The sequence below is a fragment of the Artibeus jamaicensis genome, unplaced genomic scaffold, assembly GCF_021234435.1.
Source record: "Artibeus jamaicensis isolate MK-2021 breed Jamaican fruit bat unplaced genomic scaffold, CSHL_Jam_final scaffold_1964, whole genome shotgun sequence".
Classification (NCBI taxonomy): Eukaryota; Metazoa; Chordata; class Mammalia; order Chiroptera; family Phyllostomidae; genus Artibeus; species Artibeus jamaicensis.
In genome coordinates, this window is record NW_026522030.1 from 7,620,070 (window position 1) to 7,642,444 (window position 22,375).

The 22,375-nt window shown below is 49.2% G+C and overlaps 1 protein-coding gene across 3 annotated transcripts in view; it reads right to left on the reverse strand.

Annotated features, from left to right (window-relative positions):
- BSPRY (B-box and SPRY domain containing) overlaps positions 1-22,375 on the reverse strand; it is a 26,511-nt gene continuing 4,136 nt past the window's right edge. The window contains exons 2-7 of one of the 3 annotated variants that reach the window (XM_037139502.2): positions 17,475-17,567; positions 14,061-14,159; positions 9,735-9,980; positions 8,586-8,608; positions 4,255-4,379; positions 1-3,005 (exon numbers count right to left, since the gene is read on the reverse strand). In XM_037139502.2, coding sequence (XP_036995397.1) covers positions 2,479-3,005; positions 4,255-4,379; positions 8,586-8,608; positions 9,735-9,980; positions 14,061-14,159; positions 17,475-17,567 — 1,113 coding nt within the window. In that variant the 3' untranslated portion in view covers positions 1-2,478. Of the gene's footprint in view, positions 3,006-4,254; positions 4,380-8,585; positions 8,612-9,734; positions 9,981-14,060; positions 14,160-17,474; positions 17,779-22,375 lie in introns of those variants that run through there. The other 2 variants (XM_037139501.2, XM_037139503.2) reach the window with 2 other exon arrangements.

Sequence of the window (22,375 nt, forward strand, 5' to 3'; positions counted from 1 at the left end):
GTCTGATTAATGGCTCTCCTGGTCAAAATAACCTTTGTTTAACATAACTGAATCTATGGAATTTCCTGTACTTTTCCTAGTTACCTCCGACCCCTCAAAGCCTGAGGTCAGAGGAGATTCAGCTGGAAATGTGCTCTAGGACCATGGAGACTAAACGGGAGATTTTCGACACGGACCACCACAATTCCAGTCACAAGAAGAAACATGGTTCTCCCCCCACCCCGCCACGTCTTAGGCACTCTGCTGGTCCTTTACATGCATATAGAGCCCTCAGAGCTACCTAGTGGGCACAGCTAGTGTGAACTGCACTTTACAAGGGGTTCAGAGGTTACATCGTCTGCCAGAGGGCACAGCTAGTACGTGAGGGGGTTCCAATTCAGGCATGTCTGACTGCAAAGCCCATTGGTTAGACCACAAGGTTGCAAGTAGAAAGGGATCCATGTCACGAGATACAGTGCAGTGGAGATCCTGGGAGAATAGGGAAGGTGTCTTAAAGGATTTTAGTCCGAAGGACAAGGACACCCCAGTCATCGGGGGTTGGCATGTGGGGAGGAAAGCGCAGGGAATGGGGACCGGAGCCCAAGGAGGCAGAAGTGTGAATGTGGGGAGAATTACAGAGGCTGAAGAGTAGGCTGGGTATTTTCAATTCCAGGTCTCTTCCTGCCTTTCCCCTCCTCACTGACCCCTGCGCCCTAGCCAGTGCCACACACAAGGGACACTGCAGGCAAAAAGCACAGACAGGGACATGCATGTTATGTTCTTGTACCAACAGCCAGGAAAGACTCTGGAGTGGACCCTGAACTTGGGCTGGCATTTTTTTTTTTAATATTTTATTTTCAGAGAGAAGGGGAGGGAAGGAGATAAACATCAACGTGTGGTTGCCTTTCACAGGGCCCTGCAACCCAGGCATGTGCCCTGATTAGAATTGAACCAGCAACCTTTTGGTTCTCAGGCTGGTACTCAATCCACTGAGCCACACCAGCCAGGGCGGGATTGGCATTTCAATGGGCAGAAGGATAAGGTATCCCCAGCAGCAGCCTGTGGACTGGGGCCTGAAGGCTGCTGTGGGCAATTGGACTGTTAGTTTGGGGAGCATGGGGTAAGGGACTTCGGGTGCCATCTGGAAGAATTTGGCTTTGACTGTGGTTTAGGGACAGGGAAACTCTTCTCAGACAACTTCTTGAGTGTCAGGCAGTGAGGACAGGGTCATAAGCTGTGGTCTTAGAGCCACAAGGGCCTCAGAAGTCACTGCAACCAAAAATAAGTTGCCAGTAGGTTTGTGGACTGGGTTTGATCCACCCATTGTTTCCAGTAAATTGCTGGGCACACTTCCAGAGTGGGGCGGGCTCTGGCCCCACCTTGGAGCCCAGGAGCCTGAAGTTGTAGGTACGATGGCCTTTCAACTGTTCTCCAATAAAACAAAAATGTGAGGACCACTGCTCTAACGTGACCTTAGTGACCAGGAAGGGACTTGCCCTTGGCCCCAGCAATGCAGGGCGCAGAGCAGACTCCAGTCCTATAGGATGTGTGTGCTGAGCTCGGCCACCTGCTCACATCTAGGAGCGCGCGTGAGGATGAGGAGGACATCGAATTCTCAGTAAACGCACTCTAGGATTTGAGCTGGCCCTTGTGGGGCTTGCCCAATTACCAACAAAGAACTTGGGAGTAATTTTCCAATCTTTTAAAACCTTTAATAACATACACTGCTCTAAGGCCGGCCCTCTAACTCCCTCAGCTTTTTCTAGCTGAGGTTCTTGCCCCAGGTCTCCACATGATGTCGGAAGGGGCCATCAGTTGCCACACGCATCAGCTGCCCTTGGTGGGGGGGGGGGCAGTTTGTCCCTGTTGGTGCAGTGGGCACAGGCTGGAGGTCAGCCGCCAGATCCAAGGCAGAGCTGCTGATGGGTGTGTTGCAGCCAGGTTACCTGGAGATAAGACTTCCTCGGTCTTCTGAGAGGCCAGGTAGGACTAGGGAGAGGACACAGCTCCCCAGGCTAGAGCCCTCTCACCAGAGCAGCCTGACAGGAGCTCTAAATCCCTTCCAGACTGTCCTCGTGTGCTAGAAAAATATTTCTGTAGGAGCCAGGTCATGAAAGGGACGGGAAAGCGCTGAATTGAGGGGAGGAAAGGACTTTGGCCACAGGCTTTTCTGCCAGAGAACCACTTCTACACACACCCATCTGCCCACCCACTCACTCATCAAATGCATACTGCACACTCAGGCACCACGCTGGGGGGCAGAGATGAAGCAGCACACGAGACGGCCTCAGAGGGTGCATTTGGGAGGCTGAGCCCAGGGAGCTGCAGGTTCCCCACAGATAGCAGCATTTCATGGTTGCACCCAGATCTGAAATGGTTGCCAACCCCTCCTAAAGCCACCCAGTGGCCACAGGTAACATTTGGGAAAAGGATACTGGGTGGAAACGTGGCCTGCAAGGGTGGGTGGGGAGGCATACCTGGCCTCCCCCGTGCCCGAGGTCAGTGGACAATGGAAATGGTCTGGTCAGCCACAGCAAAGACTGGGAAGAGGGGCCCAGGGAAGGACGCGCGGTGGGTGTGGAGCACCGTGCCCGAGGCTGGGTCGTAGAACAGCAGCTCCTGGGCCTGCAAGTCCAGTAGCATGCCCAGCTGTGCCGGGCACCGCAGCAGCCCCAGCGGCTCGTGCTGCCCGTCGTGTGAGAAACAGAACTCTTGGTCGTAGCGGGAGAAGACCCAGGAGAAGGCATTGTGGCCCAGACGAGAGTCACTGCCAGAACCCTTGCGGGGCAGCTGGCCTAAGGCCACGCCTACCTTGTAGGCGCAACTGTTCTGCACACTCACCACCCAGGCGTGCAGCCCAGCCTGGAAGGAGGTGGTGGCCAGGGCGTTGGGCCAGTGGTCAAAGCGCTCTGGGCCATCCGCATAGGCCTTGGACTTCTTGGCGTTGAAGGTTAAGGTCCTTCCATCATCCGACAACTGCAGGAAGGGGCTGACAGTTCTCTCGTTGATACGCACATCGTCTGTGCCTGCCAGAAAGAATTCTCCAAGTTGCCCAAGGTCCTACCCTGGTCCTGCCAGGTAGCGAAGGGCTTCCTTATCGCTCACTGGCAGTGTGACTTCATACAAGCCATTTACTCTCTCGGAGCCCTAGTCTGCCTAATTTAAAGCGGGGATCGAAACAGGACTTACCACAGGGTGGATGAGAGGATCAAATGAGACAACACATGGAGAACACCTAGCAACGATATGTGCCCCATAAACGGTGGCCATGGCAACAGCAGCTATTATTATCTAAGACCCTCACCTGTAAATGCCAATAGAAATAAGGCCCAGAGAAGAGGCAAGTTGCCCACGGTCGCACATCACATTGGTGGCAGGGACAAAATTAAGACCTAGCGTGTCGTTCCTACACCTAACTCAAGCACTGCTCATACTGCATTCAAACCAGGCAAATGTGCAGCCTCGAGATCAGACTCGTCCTGGGGACACAGGCCCTGGGGGCGACGAGGCATCAGGTGTGCAGTTTCCACCGACTAACCAATGGGACTGCTGGCAAATCGGGTAATATTATCAGGTGATGCCTGATTCTGGAGAATTCCAGCTCGTACTAACATTTTAAGGATAACATGACAGGAGGTGGGGAGGGTTAAAATTGAGAAGAAATTCAATCCACTAATTAACCTAATTCGGTGAATCACACAAATACCACAACTGGGAGAATGGGAACTTCTACCCAGTTTGGGGGAGCCTACTTTGAGAACCCCCACACTAAGTGGGAATTTGTGGAGACAGGACGTGTCATGTTCACCTCTGTGGCCCCAGCATGCAGCACAAGGTCAGGCCCAGGGTCAGCCTGAGTCAGGGTTTGTTACGTGAGCAAGCAAGGCGACTCCAGGCAACTCAATTCTTGTTCCAGGTATTCCCCAGTTGGCCATCAATTATATCTTCTTAAAGAGAAACCAGGTTGCCAATAAAGAATACTGAGTGGTCCCAGTAGGGCAGGACATAAAGAGGACATGATTTACAGGAACGATATTTATCCTAGATCTGACTCCGCAGCAGGCTGGTCTGGAAACAGGAAGGACCTGGTCCGGGTGCCCCGGGCCTTTCCAGAACCTGGGTCCCACTGACGAGCCTGCGCCCAGCATCACTGGCTATTTAAGCTACCATCCCAGAAGCACCCGTCCGCAAGTTGGCCCCACAGCAAACACCACATAGACAGACAGACAGAAGCCCAGTTGCTTCAGCTGGTGCTGGGCTCCAGCAACTCCTAACCTGAGAGGGAGCCAAGAGCTGCTGTCGCCCAGAGCTGGGTCAGAAGAGGGCTCCATGCACACTTCTCATCAAAGCTTAACTTTTTCGACTCCTGGGGGTCCAAAACACCCTCTGCTTCCTCAGTCCTTGTGCAGAAAGAAAGGAGGAAAAAAAAAAAAACAGATTCAGAAAGGCTCTGGAAATGTCTGTGGCTGCATACACGGTGACTGGGGAGTGGGGACAGAAGTCAAATCCTCTTCCCACGAGGCTGACACCAAGATTGGCAGCCAGGCCCCAGAGAGGAGCCGCCCTAAGGAGGGCTGGGGCCACGGGGAGGGGGGGGCTTCCCCGGTGCACTGCCCCCCTCGCCCCACAAAGAAGCCTTGATGATTTCTTTACAAGGCAGACGATTTACAGGGCATTAACTACTTGCAGTCACTGTCATAACCTGCAGTTGGTCCGCCCTGCGGATGAAGCTACTCACGGTGGGTCTAGTACATTAGCAGCAGAGCTGGGACTAGGCCTTGGGCCTCGTGCACCTCTATGTGGTGGTCTGTCCACCCCACCACCCCACCCAGAGGAAATGTCACCTTCCTCCAAACCTGAATGCAGCAGTAAGGCTGCCCTTGGTTTGATCAGCAGGTGCAGTCAACTCCTCTGCTCTTAAAATGCAAACACCCCTGGGGACCATGCAGCAAGGGACGCTCAGTTATTTTCCCAGCTGTAAATTATTCACAGCCCTCAGTTCCCAGTAACTACCTCTGCCTCGGCTCACAGTGGGGGCTGAATGAGTTTGGTTGGAGAGGGATTTAGTTAACAAAAGAAATCGCCATTTATTCGAGCAGTCAGGCTCAGGGGTTTGCTGTTTTCTACACAGAATCTCAGATCGTCTGGTATAACTGGGAGGTAGCTGGGTACCCATTTGACAGGAGAGAACAGGGCCTCAGAGAAGGAAGGCACTCAGCTGAAAAGGGGAACAGGATTCAAGTCCTGCCTTTAGGCAAAAAGAGAACCCAGGCTGGAGTCCAGGCACCATTCAACATAATCCATCCCTTGACCTGTAGTAAGATCTCAAAGGGATGTAGAGCAAAGTGGGGATTTGCCACAGAGCGTTGCAGAGTCTTTTCAACTGGGTTCTGAGAAAGACTTTCCCACCAACTCTAATCCTGAAGATGGCTTTGGGATGGGGCAGCAGTTCTGAGAACATACCCTCTTTCCCCCGAATCTCATGGCTCTGCCCATTAATGAAGGGTGGGGTGGGGAGAGTGGGCCATGTCTCATGGATGCCAACTCTTTGCAGGACTGTCACTCACTGCTGGGGAGGAAGGAGGTGAACAGAGCCCGAGAACAGGCTATAGTAACAAAGGCTCTTTGTGGTCAGGACAACAGAGGGTCTGTTGCCATCTTCTCAAAGCAGCGAGGCTGGGTCTTCAGGGGCCCCAGCCACCGGGGAGGGAGGGACGAGGAGCCAGTGTTGGCATTGCTATGCCATCATCCAGGGCAAATCTGAGGCCACTCATAGACACCAGAATCTAGAAAACCAGCCGGTCCAGGTACCTCATGGCACAGAAGAGAGCTCGTGACTCCAAAGGAGTGGGAGTGAACTGGGGTTCGAACACAGCAGTGCCCTGGCTGGGTGGCCTGTGCAGCAGGGCCCGTTGCGGTAACAGGCCAGAGCTAAGCCCAGCCAGGGACATGGACACAAAATTGGAGCCAATAAAGGCACTTCTCAGACAAGTGGGTCTCCAGCTAGAAGGGGCTTGACAACTTCTGAACACAGTACATCAAGCACATCCAACCTCTAAAGGCACAAGGAACTCCAAACAAATCTTGACCTCTACAAACAGGTCTGTCAACAGCAGTGACTTGGCAATTCTCAAACAGCCCTGTGTGTGCTGTACGGCTAAACGACTGACTACAGCCTGTTGCTGGCCGCTGAGGTCCTCACTGTGAAAGAAGAAAGATCTGAACGTGGAATGGCAGAAGGTGAAGGAAATACACAGTGGTGTTCCACTGGAATGAGAAGTCGTGATGCAAACTCATGAATAAAGAAAACCACACTCACACTTCCCGGCTCAGTCTGCTGTCCACTGAGGAGACCTGGAAGCCACGCCACACCGGCAGCAACGCACGTCTGCCCAGATCTCGGTTTTCGAATACTGCCCCCCACTAAAAAAAACCAAGACTCCCTGGAGAAATACAGGGTTCCAGGGCTGAGGCAGGGAAAGAACAAGTTGAGCCTCGGACATTGTATCTTGTGCCAGAATACAAGCAAGAGCTCAAAGAATAATGAGCACTTGTCAAAAAAAAAAAAAAAAAAAATCCAGGATCCAGCTTGAAGGGGCTAGAACTGGCCAAATCTAGGGCAGTTTGAAGATAAAATTAATACTAGTAGCAGTAGTGACAGATTGTAATGCACTGAATAAAAAAGAATCCAGGAGTCTACACTGATTCTATGTAAGCGAGTGAACAAACAAACAATAAATAATTCAGGAAGGAATTTAGCGTCAATGAAGACAAAGACTGTTGCATGAAGGTTGAAGGTAAGCAGGTTATTTATACAAAAAGTACCTCCTCGCACTGCTTATTAATTACAAGAGGGAAGATATAACTTTATAAGGAAGAAACCTGGTACCACTCTATCCAAGTGATCAAAATCAGCATCCCTGATAAAGGGACAAAGTGACATTATGTGCCCCTGCTCTGATAGCCTGAGAACACATCGCTTATGAGGGATTCCTGCCAAAAATGCATGACCTGAACCTAACCATGAGGTACTATCAGATGATCTCAAACTGAGGAGTATTCTATACAACAACTGTCCTGGACTCATTAAAAATGTTCTTTTTTTTATGGTGCAATTGGCAACACTTGAATGTGGACTATATATTAGATAATAGTATTATATCATTAAATTTCTGAACTTGACAATTATGCTGTGGTTATATGAGAGAACGTCTCTGTTCTTAGGAGAGAAATGCTTTAAAAATTAGGAATAGAAGATCATGTTTTCTGCAACTTACTTTCAAATAGGTCAGGAAAAAAGTTTTATACATATATACTTAATAAACTGGAAAAAAGAGACAGCAAGAAAGAGCAAATCTGGCAAAATATTAACAACTTTTTATTTCCAGGTGAAGATCATTATACTACTTTAGTATTTTCTATAAGCTTAAAATATTTCAAAACAAAAAATCGAAGACCAAATATTTTTTTCAAAAATCACATCAGCTTGATGTTGAGGACAGACTGGCTGTGTCAGAGGGGAGGATGAAGCTAAGGGAGAAAAGGAGTCCTGGCCGAAGCGGGGCAAGATCACAGGAGGGGAAAAGTAGGAACAAGCCAACCGACCACGCATCAAAAGGAGACAGTGAAATGAATGTGGGTGTGTGCATACCGCGGACTAGCTCACAGACCTCCCAAGGAGGGAGGGAGGTCTGCATGCATTGACATGGAAAGATTCCAAGATAGCCCAATAAGTTACAGAATAGCAAGTAGAAAATGATCCCATCTGTGTTTAAAAAATATTTTTTTAAGGAGGAAAAAAACCCCCCACATATTCTCCTATGATTATATGTAGAAAAGTCCCAAAGACAAACAACTAACTGTTAAAACCAACCACCTCTAGGGAATGAGATTGGGAAGGAGTGATTCATTTTTAATTTAATCGTTTTATACTGGTGGAAATTTTTTGTTCTCTCATACACATGTATTGCTATTGAAACTTAAATGCAAAAAGCAGATCAGAAGAACGGGCTGTGCTCCCCAAGGACAGCTATAAAATCTTGCACAGAAGATTAAGAATTTAATTTCTTTGCCTGGCAAATGACATCCTTTTAGCTACTTCCTCGAGCTCTTGGTTCTCAGCCTTTTGGGACCTACATAGAGCCTGGTGAAGTTCTTTTCTTATTGCATAATTAAAATGCAAATTTTGAGGGTTTCAAAGATTCTTTCATTAGAGAAAGCCAGAGTGAGAAGACAGTCCAGACAGGTGTCAGATGTGGGTCCCAGCCCCAGCTCTGGCCCTTGGGCAAGTCCCTTCCCCTCTTTGAGCCTCAGCATTCTCGTCGGTAGAAGGTGGTAAAACCCTCCAATGGGGTGACGGTACAGTTTTTAATAATATTAGTTTGTGACAAGCCCGATTGGTAAGTGATTATTTCACTCCCCTTACACATGGGTCTAAAGCAGTTCTCCAAGCTAGAGCCAGGAAGGCCCCTGTCCGGCGAGCCTGGCTCCAGAGAAGCCCCTCAGCTGCATACCCTGGGCAGCGGAGTCTGAATACAATGGACTACTTAGAGGCCAGAGGCCCTGGTTTCCATGACTGTCCAAGCGAATTACGGGGCCATACTCACCTCTCAAAAATCTCCTGCTCTTTCTGCTGTGAAACAAGAAAACGAGAGTCAGGCTTGGCATCAGAACCCAGCAGGCAGTCAAGACTTAAATATATTCGATGGCGTGGAGAGCTCCACAGGGGCAGAAACTCTAGAATAAAAAGTTCTACTCCTTTAAGACGCAGCACAAAGCTACACGGGTTCTTCCTCACAGATTCCCCCACCCTGCACTCAGAATGCATCACTCTGTCCCCCAGGAGCCCTGTGGCGTCCTGAATGTCCCTCAGCCACACTTCAGGACAAGCGCGCATTTACCCAACATTTTACCCTCCACAAGACAGTCAGCAAGTAGACAGCTGAGACACTTTCTGAATCTCCTGTTGTGACTGTCCCAGTGTTGGGACCGAATGTACTTGGCACGTGGGAGCTGTGTGACCGAACGGATACACAATCTAGGGCGGCCATGGGAACTGTCCTACTTGAACTGCAACAGGACAGACAGCCCGGCTGCTCTATATTCTCTTGGCTCTGCTTGGCGTATTTATTCAGACGTCACAATGTCCCTTAAAACAGCAGGCATCTGCATAGCTGTCTAAAACACTTTGAAAGGGTACATGCCAAAATCTTAATCCTGGTAATTTCCAGATGGTAGGATTAAAGATAGTCCATATGTCTTCATATTGGACCCTTTATCAGCCCTTCAAGTACAGAGTTCTCTCTCCACCCTCGCACTTCCTTTCACACAGTGGTGAGTCTTATCTTTCAGGCATCAGCTTCTAAGTCACTTCACCCAGCAAGCCTTCCCTGACCCCCTCAAGTTTGGCTTGTGGGGTCCCTAGCTCCCAGGAATGTCATCTACCACAGCACATGTCACTCCCTATCCTAATGCCCAGTTTATGCGTCTGTCTCCTCCAGAAGGCTGCGGGTCCCTGACAGCTGATCCTGCAACTCCACCCCACGGCACAGTGCTTAGCACAGGGCAGGCACTCAGTAAATATTTGCTCACTATTGAAAGAATAATTACCAGGTACAGAAAAAAAATCCATAATAATTTTATTCCCCTGCCTCATCCCTGCCCCAAATGATCATTATCCACCCACCTCCTACCAACAAACACTCTTGACGTTTTCAGGCTTTTTGGAGAGACTGGCCAGTTGGTCGTGCCCTTACCCTTGCCTGACTTACAATCAGCTGGAGGTCGTCCATCTGGGTGAGCATGTCCACCAGGCTGGTGCGGATGGTGTCGAGCTTCTGCAGAGCCTCGGCCCAGTGTACTCGCTGTGTCAGGATGCTCTGGTGGGCCCGCTCCTCTTCACCGTGAACCTGTTCCAGCAGCCGCTGTTCCTCGGTCTCACACAGGCTCCTGACCAGCCCCAGGCGCTGGATGACCAGTTCCCGCGCTGCGCTGGCCATGCTCTGACGAGGGATAAAAAAACAGAGTCAGATCCTGGCCTAGCCCCAGTTGAGGTCGGGAGGATTTGGGCTCAGCCAAAAGAAGTGTGGAGCAGCGTCTACCATGAGCACTGTGGTGGCAGTAACGATGCTCAAGCCACCCCAGCCTTGGGTCCCCAGATACGATTTAGGGGAAGGAAATGTAAAATCCAGGCACCCAGGCCATATCTTAGGGGGCCGGGTTCCCGGAATGGAAGAGCTGGGCGGGGCCTAGAGAATAACCAGGATCACCTGCTTATTTCACAGATGGGAATATCAGGACCAGGGGACCAAGGTCACAGATCACAGAACTGCAGAACAGAGAGGGGCCTAAAAGGTCATCCCTGTCAACGGGATCTGTACCACCAGCAGTCCAGCTGATATTTTTGACCACGTCTGAGAACAAAAACCTCATTATTTCCGAATATGTTCGTTCTAGCTGCTTCCATGGTAGAATTCTTCCTGCCACACACGAGGCCTGAAGTCAGTCCTCAGCCAGTGGAGTTACTGTATGCCCCCTAGCAACTAGCACTGTGTCTGGCACACAGTAGGCATTCAAATATCTACTGAATGACTGATGGGAAACTTTTTCCCCACTTAGTCTAAAATCTTGGTAGCGCTCACGTGCCAAGTCAGTGACAGAGCTGGCACTAGAACCCAGTTCTCCTGACTCTCGGTCCAAGCCCACCCCCCTACACCGATGCCATCGGGAATCTCTCCTATCCAGAGGCATCTGTTGCATGAAGCACCTGCCCTCTTGCCAGGTACGTAAGAGGGCACAGGAATGCCAGAGGGTCAGGGATAGCCAACAGCTTCCTGTGCCCTGCCTCTGAAGACCTGCTTTGTGCAGTGCGGGTCACAATCATCCCTGTTTCACAGAAGAAACTGAGACCCATAATTTGTCCGATAGGGAAGAAGGAGTAGTGAGGTGCATGGCCCAGTGAACTTGGGAGTTCAAACTCCACTTCAGTGTTCTCTTGAGGCAGCATAACAAAGGGGTTGGGCAATGGGGCTTGGGAGACAGTGCCAAAGTTGAAAGCTTAGCTGTTCCACTTGTTACATGTGGAACTTTCAGCATGTTCCTTATTGTCCCTATGCCTCAGCTTTCTAATCTGTCAACTGAGGAGAATAATAGTATCTACCTCACAAGGCTACTGTGAGGATTACAAGAGTTAGTACATGGAGACAGAACAAGGCCAGCACATGGGTGACCAGTAACATCCGCCATTGCGCTTCCTGGTCCCACAGCAGTGAGTCTCTACAGCCTTGTTTATACTGTGTGGTCAAGGTCAAGAGCAAACCCTGACCCAAGAGGCTTCGGATACTCCCTGACTAGAAGAGGCCAGTCAATTTCAACACGCTTCTTGAGTCATTCCTAGAAATGAATAGCACAGAAAACAAACAAACAGATTTCCCTTTTCAAAGATATGACAGAGTACATTAAAACCCCTCGGAGAACAAAACACAGAAATGCTGGAAAAATGGCTCAAAGCATCCTTTTAAAAGGGAAGTTGCTGGCAGCTAAGTAAAGGAAAGCCCCTGGAGTCCAAAAGTAGAAAGGAAACTGGAAACCAGTTAAAATACAAAAAGGTGGTCCTTTCAAGACTAACATGATAGACACGCCTGGAACAATCGTGATCAGCACTAAACTCGACAACAGAGAAAATGGATAATTTGTCCAGAAAGAATTGACCCAAACCAAAGGGGAAAAGAAAACCAGGAAAAGTCCTATAGTTATGACGAGAAATGAATCGGTAAAAAACCTACCAACAAATACACCACCAGACCCAGATAGTTGTACAGAGGGTATCACCAAACACTCAGGACACAGATAATCTCAATCTTATACCAGCTCCTTCAGTGAGATAGAGTTCTGTGTCCCAACTCACTGAATAAGGCTTATATAACCTCAGTACCAACATCTGATAAGGACTACACAAGAAATGAAACTCAGCTAATCTCATGCCTGAGTATAGACGCAAAAATCCTTTTTAAGAGCCCTAAACTTGGGTCAGCAACCCAAACCCAGAAACCATGTATAACAATAACACGAGGGAAAGGAGGACAAGGGCATGGCTGTAACAGGGGGGCACAAGGGATCCTCATGATGTTCTGTGTCTTGATTGTGGTGTAAGTCACATGAATCTATACACGTGATAAAGTTGCACAGAATTAAATACGCACCCATAAATGAGTGTATGCAAAACCAGTAACATCTGAGTGAGGTGAGCTGCATCAATGTCAATTTCCAGGTTTTGATATAAAATACCGTAGTTAGGAACGATGTCACCATTGTATGTGAATCTGCATGTACTACATGTGAATCTATAATTATCTCAAAATTAAAGGTTTCAAAAAAATACATTATGATCAAGTCGAGTTGGTTTTCCCCAGGAATTCCAGGATGGCTTAGCATGAGAGACTCTATGAATGTATTACCATATTAACAGACTGATGGAGAACAAAACATGTCTGTAAACTGACAAATGGCACCATTAAGAACCTACAGGAGCCCTGGCTGGTGTAGCTCAATGGACTGAGCACGGGCCTGCGAACCAGAGCATCGAGGTTTGATGGTCAGGGCACATGCCTGGGTTGCAGGCCAGTTCCCAGCAGGGGACACACAAGAGGCAAACATACACTGATATTTCTCTCCCTCTCTCCTTCCCTTCCCCTCTAAAGATAAATAAATAAAATCTTAAAAAAAAAAGAACCTACAGAAAAGGTGGTAAATAATGGAAATAGGAGCAATCAGAGGAGAAGTTCCACAAGCCCGCCCCTCACCTACCCATTTCCCCGCACCTCTGCTCACGCCGCCTGCTCCATTTCTGTGGAGGAGCTGCCCCTGCTTTTACTCACGAGCAACCCGTCCACTTGTTTACTGGATCCTACCCCCTTGGCTATACCTGAACTTCCTCTTTGTCTTGCATCGTTAATTCTCCCCTTTCTACTGGAAAACTCCCATCAGCTTACACACATGAAGTAACTTCTCCCATCTTAAAAACAAAATAAAAACCCTCTGGATCCCTTATCTCTCTGCACTATCCTCCCATTTCTCAGCGCCCTTCTACAGCAAAATTCACGACTTGCCTGTGTGCACTATCCCAAAGTGCTCTTCACCTATTCTCTTGAACCCCACTCCAATCACTCCTTCACCCCGCCACCCTCCACAGTTCCTCCTGTCAGGACCCCCAGTGCTGTGCCTGCTACTAAATCCAACGGTCCACTCTCATGTACTGCTATAGGGAAGGGAGAGAGGAGATGTGTGGAAAGAAGTCACGGGCCCTGTCCTTGAAATTCATTCTTGAGCCCTGACTGTTGTGGCTTGGCGGCTTGGTCGTCATCCTGCAAGCTGAAGGGTCTCTGGTTCTGTTGCAGACCTGTCTCCGGCTGGGGCTGTGTGAGAGCCAACCACTCGATGTTTTTCTCTCGCATAGATGTTTCTCTCCCTCTCTTTCTCTCTCCCTTCCCATCTCTCTAAAAAATAAATTAATTAAATTTAAAAAGGAAAAGAAAAGCATTGTTGAGAGATGTAGCCGTGGTAATGAGTCAACTGAATAAAGGATCAGTGACCAGGTGCAGCAGCAGCAGCAGCAGCAGGAGCATTGGCCAGAGAGTCAGAAGATCCAGGTCGTAGAATTGACTCTGGCAGGAGGCCGTGAGGCCTTGGTCAAGTCAATTAACCTGTAAACAGGGATGTTACTGCCACCTACTGCATAGGACTGTTATAAAGAATACTCAGTGTAAAAGTCCCTAGGTTATTTTATAATTCTGGGGCTGGGCACAAAATAATTAGATGGTAGAAGAAATCTACCTTTTGTGATCCCTTACCCCCAAAAGGTATTGTCTGGCAGTCTTTGCACCCCATGTGATGATACTCTCCCCAGGTGGTAAAACCAAGGCTCAGAGAGAGAAACCATCCTTCTGGGGCATCCAGCTTTGTGTTAGTAGCACAATGAGCTTGTGAGGCTGGAAAAGGACCACAGACTGGTTGAAGCCCCTAAGACTGGGGTCTTTCCCTAGGACAAGACCCAGGGTGGAGGGAAAAAGGGAAGAATTACCTACCACTGCTCTCTGGCTCTTCCCTGGCAGGACTTCGGCCACATACTTGGTGATGCCAGCACTTTGTAACTGCAGCCTCTCACACTGGTCCACGATCTTGTTCTGCAATACAAACAACACCCATGGCATCTTGATCCACGTTGATCTACTCAGTCCATTCCGCTGATTTTTTTCTTTTACCCCCTTCTGCCACCCACGCCCATGGTGATACCCCAGACCTCATCACTACTGAAAGCTATACCACCTCCAAAATCTTCGTGTCAAAATCCTATATCCTGACTATCCCCTGCATCCTTCTAGATCACTAACTCTGCAATTGGCAGCTCGGTTGGAGATGCCAATACACGAGTCTTACCTCTTTTCACTGCCCATCACCCCCATAGGGTGGCCTCAATTCTATCTATCCTGAAAATCCATGGCCCATTTTTATTATCACTTTCCTGCACATGCTCTCAATCTTCCTTCGTACTCAGCTACCTGACCCTTCACACATGTACCCAAGCAGAAGAGCATGGCTTCTCACACTGTTCCTCCCCAAATACCCACGCCCCTATTTATCAAATAGCACCATCAATCACCAACCTCATTATCCAGAAAAAAAAAGTTACTCTCCAACCTCACATCTAATCCACCGATGAGTACTATCAGCCCCTTCTCCGAAGTTTCTCTGCCTTTCCTCTGGCTACTGTTGGTCACTTCCACTCCAGCCATTCTACCCGGCTCACCATTATCTCTCACAGGAACCACTGTTAGAGCCTCAAAACCGGGCTTTCATTCTTGAACCCCACAGGTAGACACTGCCACAGATTGTAAGAAAATCAGATCGGGTCACTGTCCCTGCTCAAAACTCTCCGATAACTGCAATACACCCACAGCAAGATGAGATCAAGCAAAATGAGAAGGACTTAGCTGATGTGACTCTACCTATATCCCCAGTGTTACCTTTTTCCACTCCTCACACTGGCCTTCTTTCTGTTCCATAAACACACTGAATGTGCTCTGACCTCAGTGCCTTTGCACCTGTTGCTTCTTCTGTCTCCATCAGTCTTCTCCCTATATCTCCATGCCTTGCCCCTCCCCGCTCCATTCACATACCACTCCTTCCGAAGTCTTCTCCATCCACCTCCACACCCCCATTCCCTTACTCTGACCCTTTTTCTCTCCCTCGTACTATCATTCCTGACTGCATATTATGAGTTTATCTTTTTTGTATCTTCCCCCACCAGTAGAACATAAGCACCCTGACTTGCTTTATTCTCTATGTCCCATGATCTAGAAGAGAGTTTCTATACATAGAAGGCCCTGAATAAATACGTATTGAATATTTGTTGAATGAATAAAACCCATTTCCTTGACCACAAGAAGTTCAGCAGTTTACAGCTTCAAACCTGGGACCATCACCCACGTGAGTAGGGGAGAGTTTTAAAAATTTAGCTGAGGCCCGCAGAGAAGCAACTTACCCAAGGAGATACGGCCAGGCCCCTGCTTTTCCCCTCCATGTCTCCACATATCAATGGGAGCCCCACCAAGCAGCAGCCCCTCCACTATTTCCCCTAAGAGCATGGCCCGAGTTGCACCTTCCAGAAGGCAGCTCAGCTACCTCTTCTGAGAAGCCCTTATAAATCTCCGCCCACCAAATTAGGAATCAGCACTACACTCTGCCAGTCCAAATGCAAGGTTAGAGAATTGAGTTGACTGGGAGGAAGCTGTGATCAGCACACACCACAGGACTGAGGGAACTGAGACCAGCTTTTTGAAAGGCTACAGGGACAGGAATCCAGAAGGTAAGTGAAAAGTTACTGGTGCTGTATTTGCTCATTTCAGGAATAACCCTTCCCTGGAGCGAAATTTCTTTGCTGGCTGGAGGAGTAGGGGAAGAGTGTACAAAAGCCCCAATCTAATCAAAACTGGAGGAAGAAAGAGCAAGAAATGTCTCTCCGCAGGCAAAGAAGATGAGCACACCTAGGGCCTCAGGAGCATTCAGGGAAGGAGGCCCAGGCCCAGTGCCTTCCAGAACAATCAGGCCTGCCTCCCTGCCCCAGCCTTCACCCCATCCACCACTCAAATTCAGCCCTGATGGCAACTTTTAAAAAACATTTACACTAAATTCTCACTCCCATTAACATCACTTCCTCCCTCCAACCGCTGAAGCAAAGAAGTGGTTTCCTCTGGTCTAGTCAATGACTGCCCTGGGCCAGCCCCCAACAGTGGAAACCTGGGAGGAGCTCCTGTCCTGTCCTGGGCCTCAGTTTCCTCATCTGTAAAATGTAGGTAGGACCACCCCAAGACCTGGGGCTTGGTCTGGATGGAATGACATGATGAATATTTAAGTGCTTTGGAACTTGCAAAAAGTTTCTGTGCATAATGGAAGTTTATTAAACCGCATTATCCAAGTCCATTTTCATGGTGGATCCTCTGTTGTGGATCATGGTGACAAGTAGGGCCACCCAGGAGCTTTTGGGTATCACTCAATAACTGAATCCTTCCTGGCCCCAACACCCGGTCAGAGGTGTTCGTTACAGTCCAGTCCGAGGAGGCAAGTTTCCAGCCAGAGCCCTCAGCTTCAACAGCTGGGCAGAACTCCAGGGAGAGGTTGGAAGAATCAAGCCTTTTAATCAAATTGCAAGGAAATCCCCAGGGGCCACAGGTAGGGTGGAAAGAGGGAGGAAGGCCGGGGGTGACTTGACTCTCCAATCTCAGCAGTTCAGGCAGGGGTGGTGACAGAAAGGGAACCAGCCTGGAGTCAAGTGGAGGTCGGAGGGGGAGAGAAACCCTAGGTAAAGGGTTCCAGTAGGAACCTCTGGATTCCTGCCCACCCCCTCCATTCACTCAGGCGAAACCAGATTGAAGTACAGTCAAGGCCAATCCTGAAAGGGAAAAGAAATCACCTTACCAGCCTGACCAGTGGAGGAGCAGAGAGGTTTTGAGCCATGGGGCTGAGGAGTGTGCAGGGGCTGGCTATGGCCAGAGATCAGCTTCCACCAGGACAGTGGGAATTGGGGCAGCTGGGCCCTTTACTACCCAAGGCCAGGCAGGATTCCCCGCCTCTTCAACAGGACAACAGAGAAGCTGGGCAGCTGGATTCGCCACTGTGTGACCCTATTATCTTATTTATATCACACTATAACTCTAATAAATGCACGCTATTATTGCCCCCAAACTACTAGATGGGGCACTGAGTCTCACAGGACTCACAAGGAGGTTCACAAGGAGGACGGACGGAGGTGACATTCGTACTCAGGTCTGCCTGACTCCAGGGGCCACACCCTTTAACCGCCTCGTTCTACAGCCAGTACCACTGCGCAGCCTGGGCTCCTGGCCCGGCCCCCGGGTCCCAGCCGGATATCGCCCAGCGCGCCTCCCCCGGCGCGCCCTCCCTCCGGAGCCCCCCGCTTTCCGGCACCCACGGCAGCTCACCCGCAGCTCTTCTGCGCTCTCCTCCGCCGGGCGGATGCGGTGTCCCTGGCAGCGGCCGCCCAGCGCCGTACAGGCGGCGCACACCGGTCGTCCCTCGGAAAAGCAGAACCACTTTAGAGCCTGGCCGTGCTCCGGACAGAGAGGTCCCGGCTCTGGCTCCGGCTCCGGCTCCGGTGCCGGTGCCGGTCCCGGTCCCGGTTCCGCGCTCTCCGCAGACATGGCCGAGCGACCGCCCGGCGCCAAGCTCTCCACCTGTCGCAGGTGCCCGCTGGGCGGGGCCTCCTGACCCCGCCTCCCGGCCCCCACCCGCGGCCACCGAGCTTCCTCCCGCCCAGTTCTCGCTGCTTGTTGGATACCCGTCCCGCATCGGCGACCGGACCCTGGCCCAGATCCCGCCTGCTTCAGCAGTTGGTTTTTTGGTCTGTTTTTGCTTTGCTGAATTAAATCGCGTTGCATCGTGCTTGTTTTACAACAGACACAAAAAGCAAATATTAATGTGACCGTAGGAAATTTAATTCAGCATTTATAAGTACCAGGCTTTTGCTAAATGCTGTATAAGTGTTCTATCATGTAATACAACAGCCTTTTTTTTTGAGGGGAATCTTTAGACAAGTACTAGCTTAAAGCTAGTTTCTAGTATCAGACTGTGGAAGCTCATGTCCCATGTGGCTGCCCCCTGGTGAGTACCTACCCTCCAGGGCCTCATCTGTCATGTTGGAATAAGGAGGGTACCTACCTGCCAGAGTTGTGCTGGGGACTGAACGAGCTAAAACACTTAAAATAGTATCTGGAGCACAGACAGAGGCTGCAACTGCTACGCATCTATTAGTGCAAAGAAAGTCTGATGATCCCCATTTTTATGAAGATTAAGGAACTTGCCAGGGGTCACAGTCACTAATTGGTAGCAATGAGACTGGAGATTGGGCAGTTTGACTTATGGTTAATATGAGCAATGCTTTTTAATTGCATGTTAATGCCGCATGAGGAACATCTGAGTTAGGCTGATTTCCCCAAAGTATTTCCATTCAAATTTTCTTAATGTGAAAAAAATGTAAAACTAGTATTGAAAAAAATTAATGCATGTTTATTTTAGAAAGTAGACTATGCAAATAAGCATGTGGAAGAAGAATCCATCCCCAAGTACCTGAGCCGTCTCCGGGGTTTTTTCTTTGGAGCTGATAAATCAGTCTAAGCCCAAATCGAACACTCTGCTGGGGCTCCAGCCCACCCTTCCTGGGCACCCAAGAACAACACGGCTCCCCAACTCCCAAAACCCATTTTAGGAAATCTTGGCAGAGGGTCGAGGAGAGAACTCAGGCAAAGAGAGACGGAGCCAGGCCTTGGGGGTCAGAGGGTATTCTGAGTTCATCAGAACTGGACACCGTGAGAGCGAAACCGGAAAGAGAAACATCGCTCTGTCCTGCAGCATGTCAGCGCTCAGGCACCTACCTGCCTCTACCTTGAGGTACCTTTAAGCGGCTAGGCTACTACACAAATGGAAGAGAGCCTGTCCCTCCTCTCAGCCCCCACGGCATCGGTACTGGAGATTAGTAAGAGCAGCTACCAGCCTCAGCACCTTGCCTCTTACAGCTATGGGACCTTGGTCAGATGATTTAGTCCGGCTGTTTCCTCAGCTCTCAAATGGGGGTAATAAAAGTATCTATCTCTGACGGCTATTTCAAGAATCAAACGAGATCTTGTCTGCAAAGAACTGTTAGCTTGGGTGTATGGCATTCACTTTGGGGCTAATAAGTGTTTTATTATAGGCGTGAGGGTCAATAAATCTACTTGTAGCAAGTTTTCAGAATGTAAATTGTGTGAGGTGCTTTGGTGAGGCTGGGGTGCAGGTTTCTTGGCATCCATCCCAATGGGAGGGTGAAGACCTCAAAACAGCATTTACCCTCTTCTAGAGGTGGGGAAGGAAATGGCCACTATCATTAGACATTGTGGTTAGAATGTCTTTGTTCTGAGGGCTGGGGGTGGAGAGGGCTAGTAACCCTTATGGTAAAAACAGAGAAAACAGAAGGTGATTTTGTGTGAAGGGAAAAGAGACTGCAGAGGGCAAGGAGAGGAAGGAGACTGAGGTTATTGGGGAAAGTAGGGTCCCTTCCCTGGGCGTGGCCCCGGAGCAGTCCGTGGCCGTGGGAGACTAGGGTCAGGAAAGCAGCCAAAATCACCGGAGGTTCTTTCAGGCAGAGGGGCTGGAAAGTGAAAGGGGCTAATGCGGGAACAGAGTTACTTTTACAGAATTGGAATTATCAGTTCCACCGTTCAGGGGCTCCGGTGGACTGGAACTGGAAAATCGGCCCCTTCCCTTAGTGAGCACCAGGCCTGCCCAACACGTGTCCCCACGTGAGGCCTCGGGACACTCATAAACTCTGAAGTGGTGACTCTCAGGCTTTATCAGGCCTCAGAGACACCTGGGCTGGGCAGGGAGAGGGGTTATGAAGAATGCAGACTTTCCAGTGAGATTCTCCTTCATTCGCCAAGTCTGGGGTGGAGCCAGGAATCTGCATTTGTAGCCGTCACACTGAAACTAGGGTACAAATGAGACCTCTGGGGACTCCTACAAACCCCGTCAGTGGCCACCATTAGTAGGTGGCAAAATCAATTCAAGGGGTAGAGAGCAGCATCTTAAAAATAAGAACAGAAAGAAAAAATAGAAAACATTGTTCATAGTAAGGGTTTTTTGCTTGTTTGCTATTAAATATAGAACATGTACTATATATATATATGTATTATATATGTACTACGTATATAGTACTACATATGAGCAGTGGGGTTGAATGTATTTCTTCCTGAGAGTCATGGTCAAAAATGTTTGAAAGCCGCTGCTCTAAGGTGACCTCTGGAGCCCTGGTGGGAGTGAAGATGGCTGTACTTGAACTTTAGGGCTTGCCCAGGTAGGACACCCTGAGCTGAGCACAGAGAAGAATGCACGCCTTTGTTGCATTTTCGTCATTCAGTAGATTTATTGAGCACCTGGCTATGTCCTGGGTCGTATTTAAGACAACGAGAATACAACCATAAAGAAGAACAAAGTCTACTCTCCTAGACAAATAATGGAAATGGAAATGGAATATGTTGGTGGGTGATAAGGGCTAAAAAAAAGACTCAGGCAGAATAGGAAGGGGAGCTGGATGGAGGTGCAGATCTAGAAAGGCTGATGTAGGAGGTCTCTCGGGAAAGTGGTCCTGGGCCTGTGCCCTGGATAAACACGGCAAGTGTGCCTGGAGGATATCTGGGGAGGAGCTTCCCACACGAAGACCAGCCGTGAGCAAAATGTCTTTTTATGCCACGAACTCTGTTCCCCCATCACCAAAGAACTGTGCACAATTTACATTCTGAAAAAGGTGCTACCTTCGGCCTAACATTATCAGTGCCTGAAAAAGGTGCTACAGGTATATTTACACACCCTGGCACACGATAAAATATTCATTAGCCACTTACTGTGTATGACCTACAGTAGGAATGTACTTATTTTTATAAAATTGGAATTATCTATAAATTCTGCTCTGTAACCTGCCATTTCACTTACTCATTTATGATATTTGGTTTGGGACTTTAAAAAAAAAACATTTTGGTATTGAGCACTTGGAAAAGTCTATGGGAAAGAACTGTTCCCCCCTGGCCTTTACCGTCCCTCAGGCCCAGCCCCTGACGGCCTGCCCGGCGGGGCCCCGGTCTAACCCCATGCCTCCTTCCTCTTCACACCTTGATCCAACCAGCATCTCTGGTGTCAAGACTGGAAGTCATCTATCTGACTGGGGTTTGCACGGTTTCCAGGAGTGGCCAAAGGCTGTCACTGCTGCGGCTCCTTTTCTCCTGTGATGTCTTCACAGCACAATCAACACCAACTGTCACCTTTTAGAAGAACTTGGCAGCCTGTCAGTGCAGACACGCTCAGACCACATGGGTCCCCTGTGAAGCCCAGACCCTGAAGGAGAGAGAGTCCCTTCTGCTCTGGCCAGACCAGACCAGACCATGTGAGACCAGATCTTGTCTCCAGAAGGTCTTCAGGACCAGTTCACTTCAGAGGATGGACAGTATCAAACTGGGCGAGTCCAGGAGAGAAAAATCAGTCCAGGCAATAAAGAGCCATGAACTAGGATTATATTTATAAAGGGCAGATTTGGAGGCACTGATAATGTTAGGCCGAAGGGATGAAAGGTGAGGGGGAAGAAGGAGGTACATGAAGTTATGTCGCTGCCTTGGCTGGTGTGGCTTAGTGGACTGGGCACCAGCCTCGGAACCAAAGGGTCACTGGCTTGATTCCCAGTCAGGACACAAGCCTGGGTTGTGGGCCAGGTCCCCAGTGGGGGGCACGTGAGAGGCAACTAATTGATGTATCTCTGACACATCGATATTTTTCTCCCTCTCTTTCTCTCTCTCTCTTCCTCTTTCTTTAAAAGCAAATAAATAAAATCTTGAGGAAAAAAGAGAAATAATGTAGCTTACCCATAACATTCTATCTTGTGTCCAGTTGTCCGTGACTGCCTTCCCCTGTCATTCTTTATTCAAAAATACTCACTGAAGATCTTCTATGTGCTAGATAAGACCTGTGCCGTCTAATGCCATAGCCACATGGCCACATGCAGCTAATTAAATTTAGAGTTAAAGTTAAATACAATGTAAAATTCAGTTCTTCAGTGGTACTGGCCACATTTCAGGTGTTCAATAGCCACAGGTGGCTTGGGGCTAGCACATTGGACAGAGCAAATATAAGGACAGTTCCTTCAGAGTGGAATGTTCTATCGCAGTGCTGGGCTAGACACTCTGTTAGACACCAGCAATAAACACAGGTGTAACTAAGACTCAGTCACTGCCCACATGGAGCACACAGGAAAGAGAGAGACAACTAAATGAAGAGCCATGCTGTGTTGGGGATGGTTTGAGAGGCT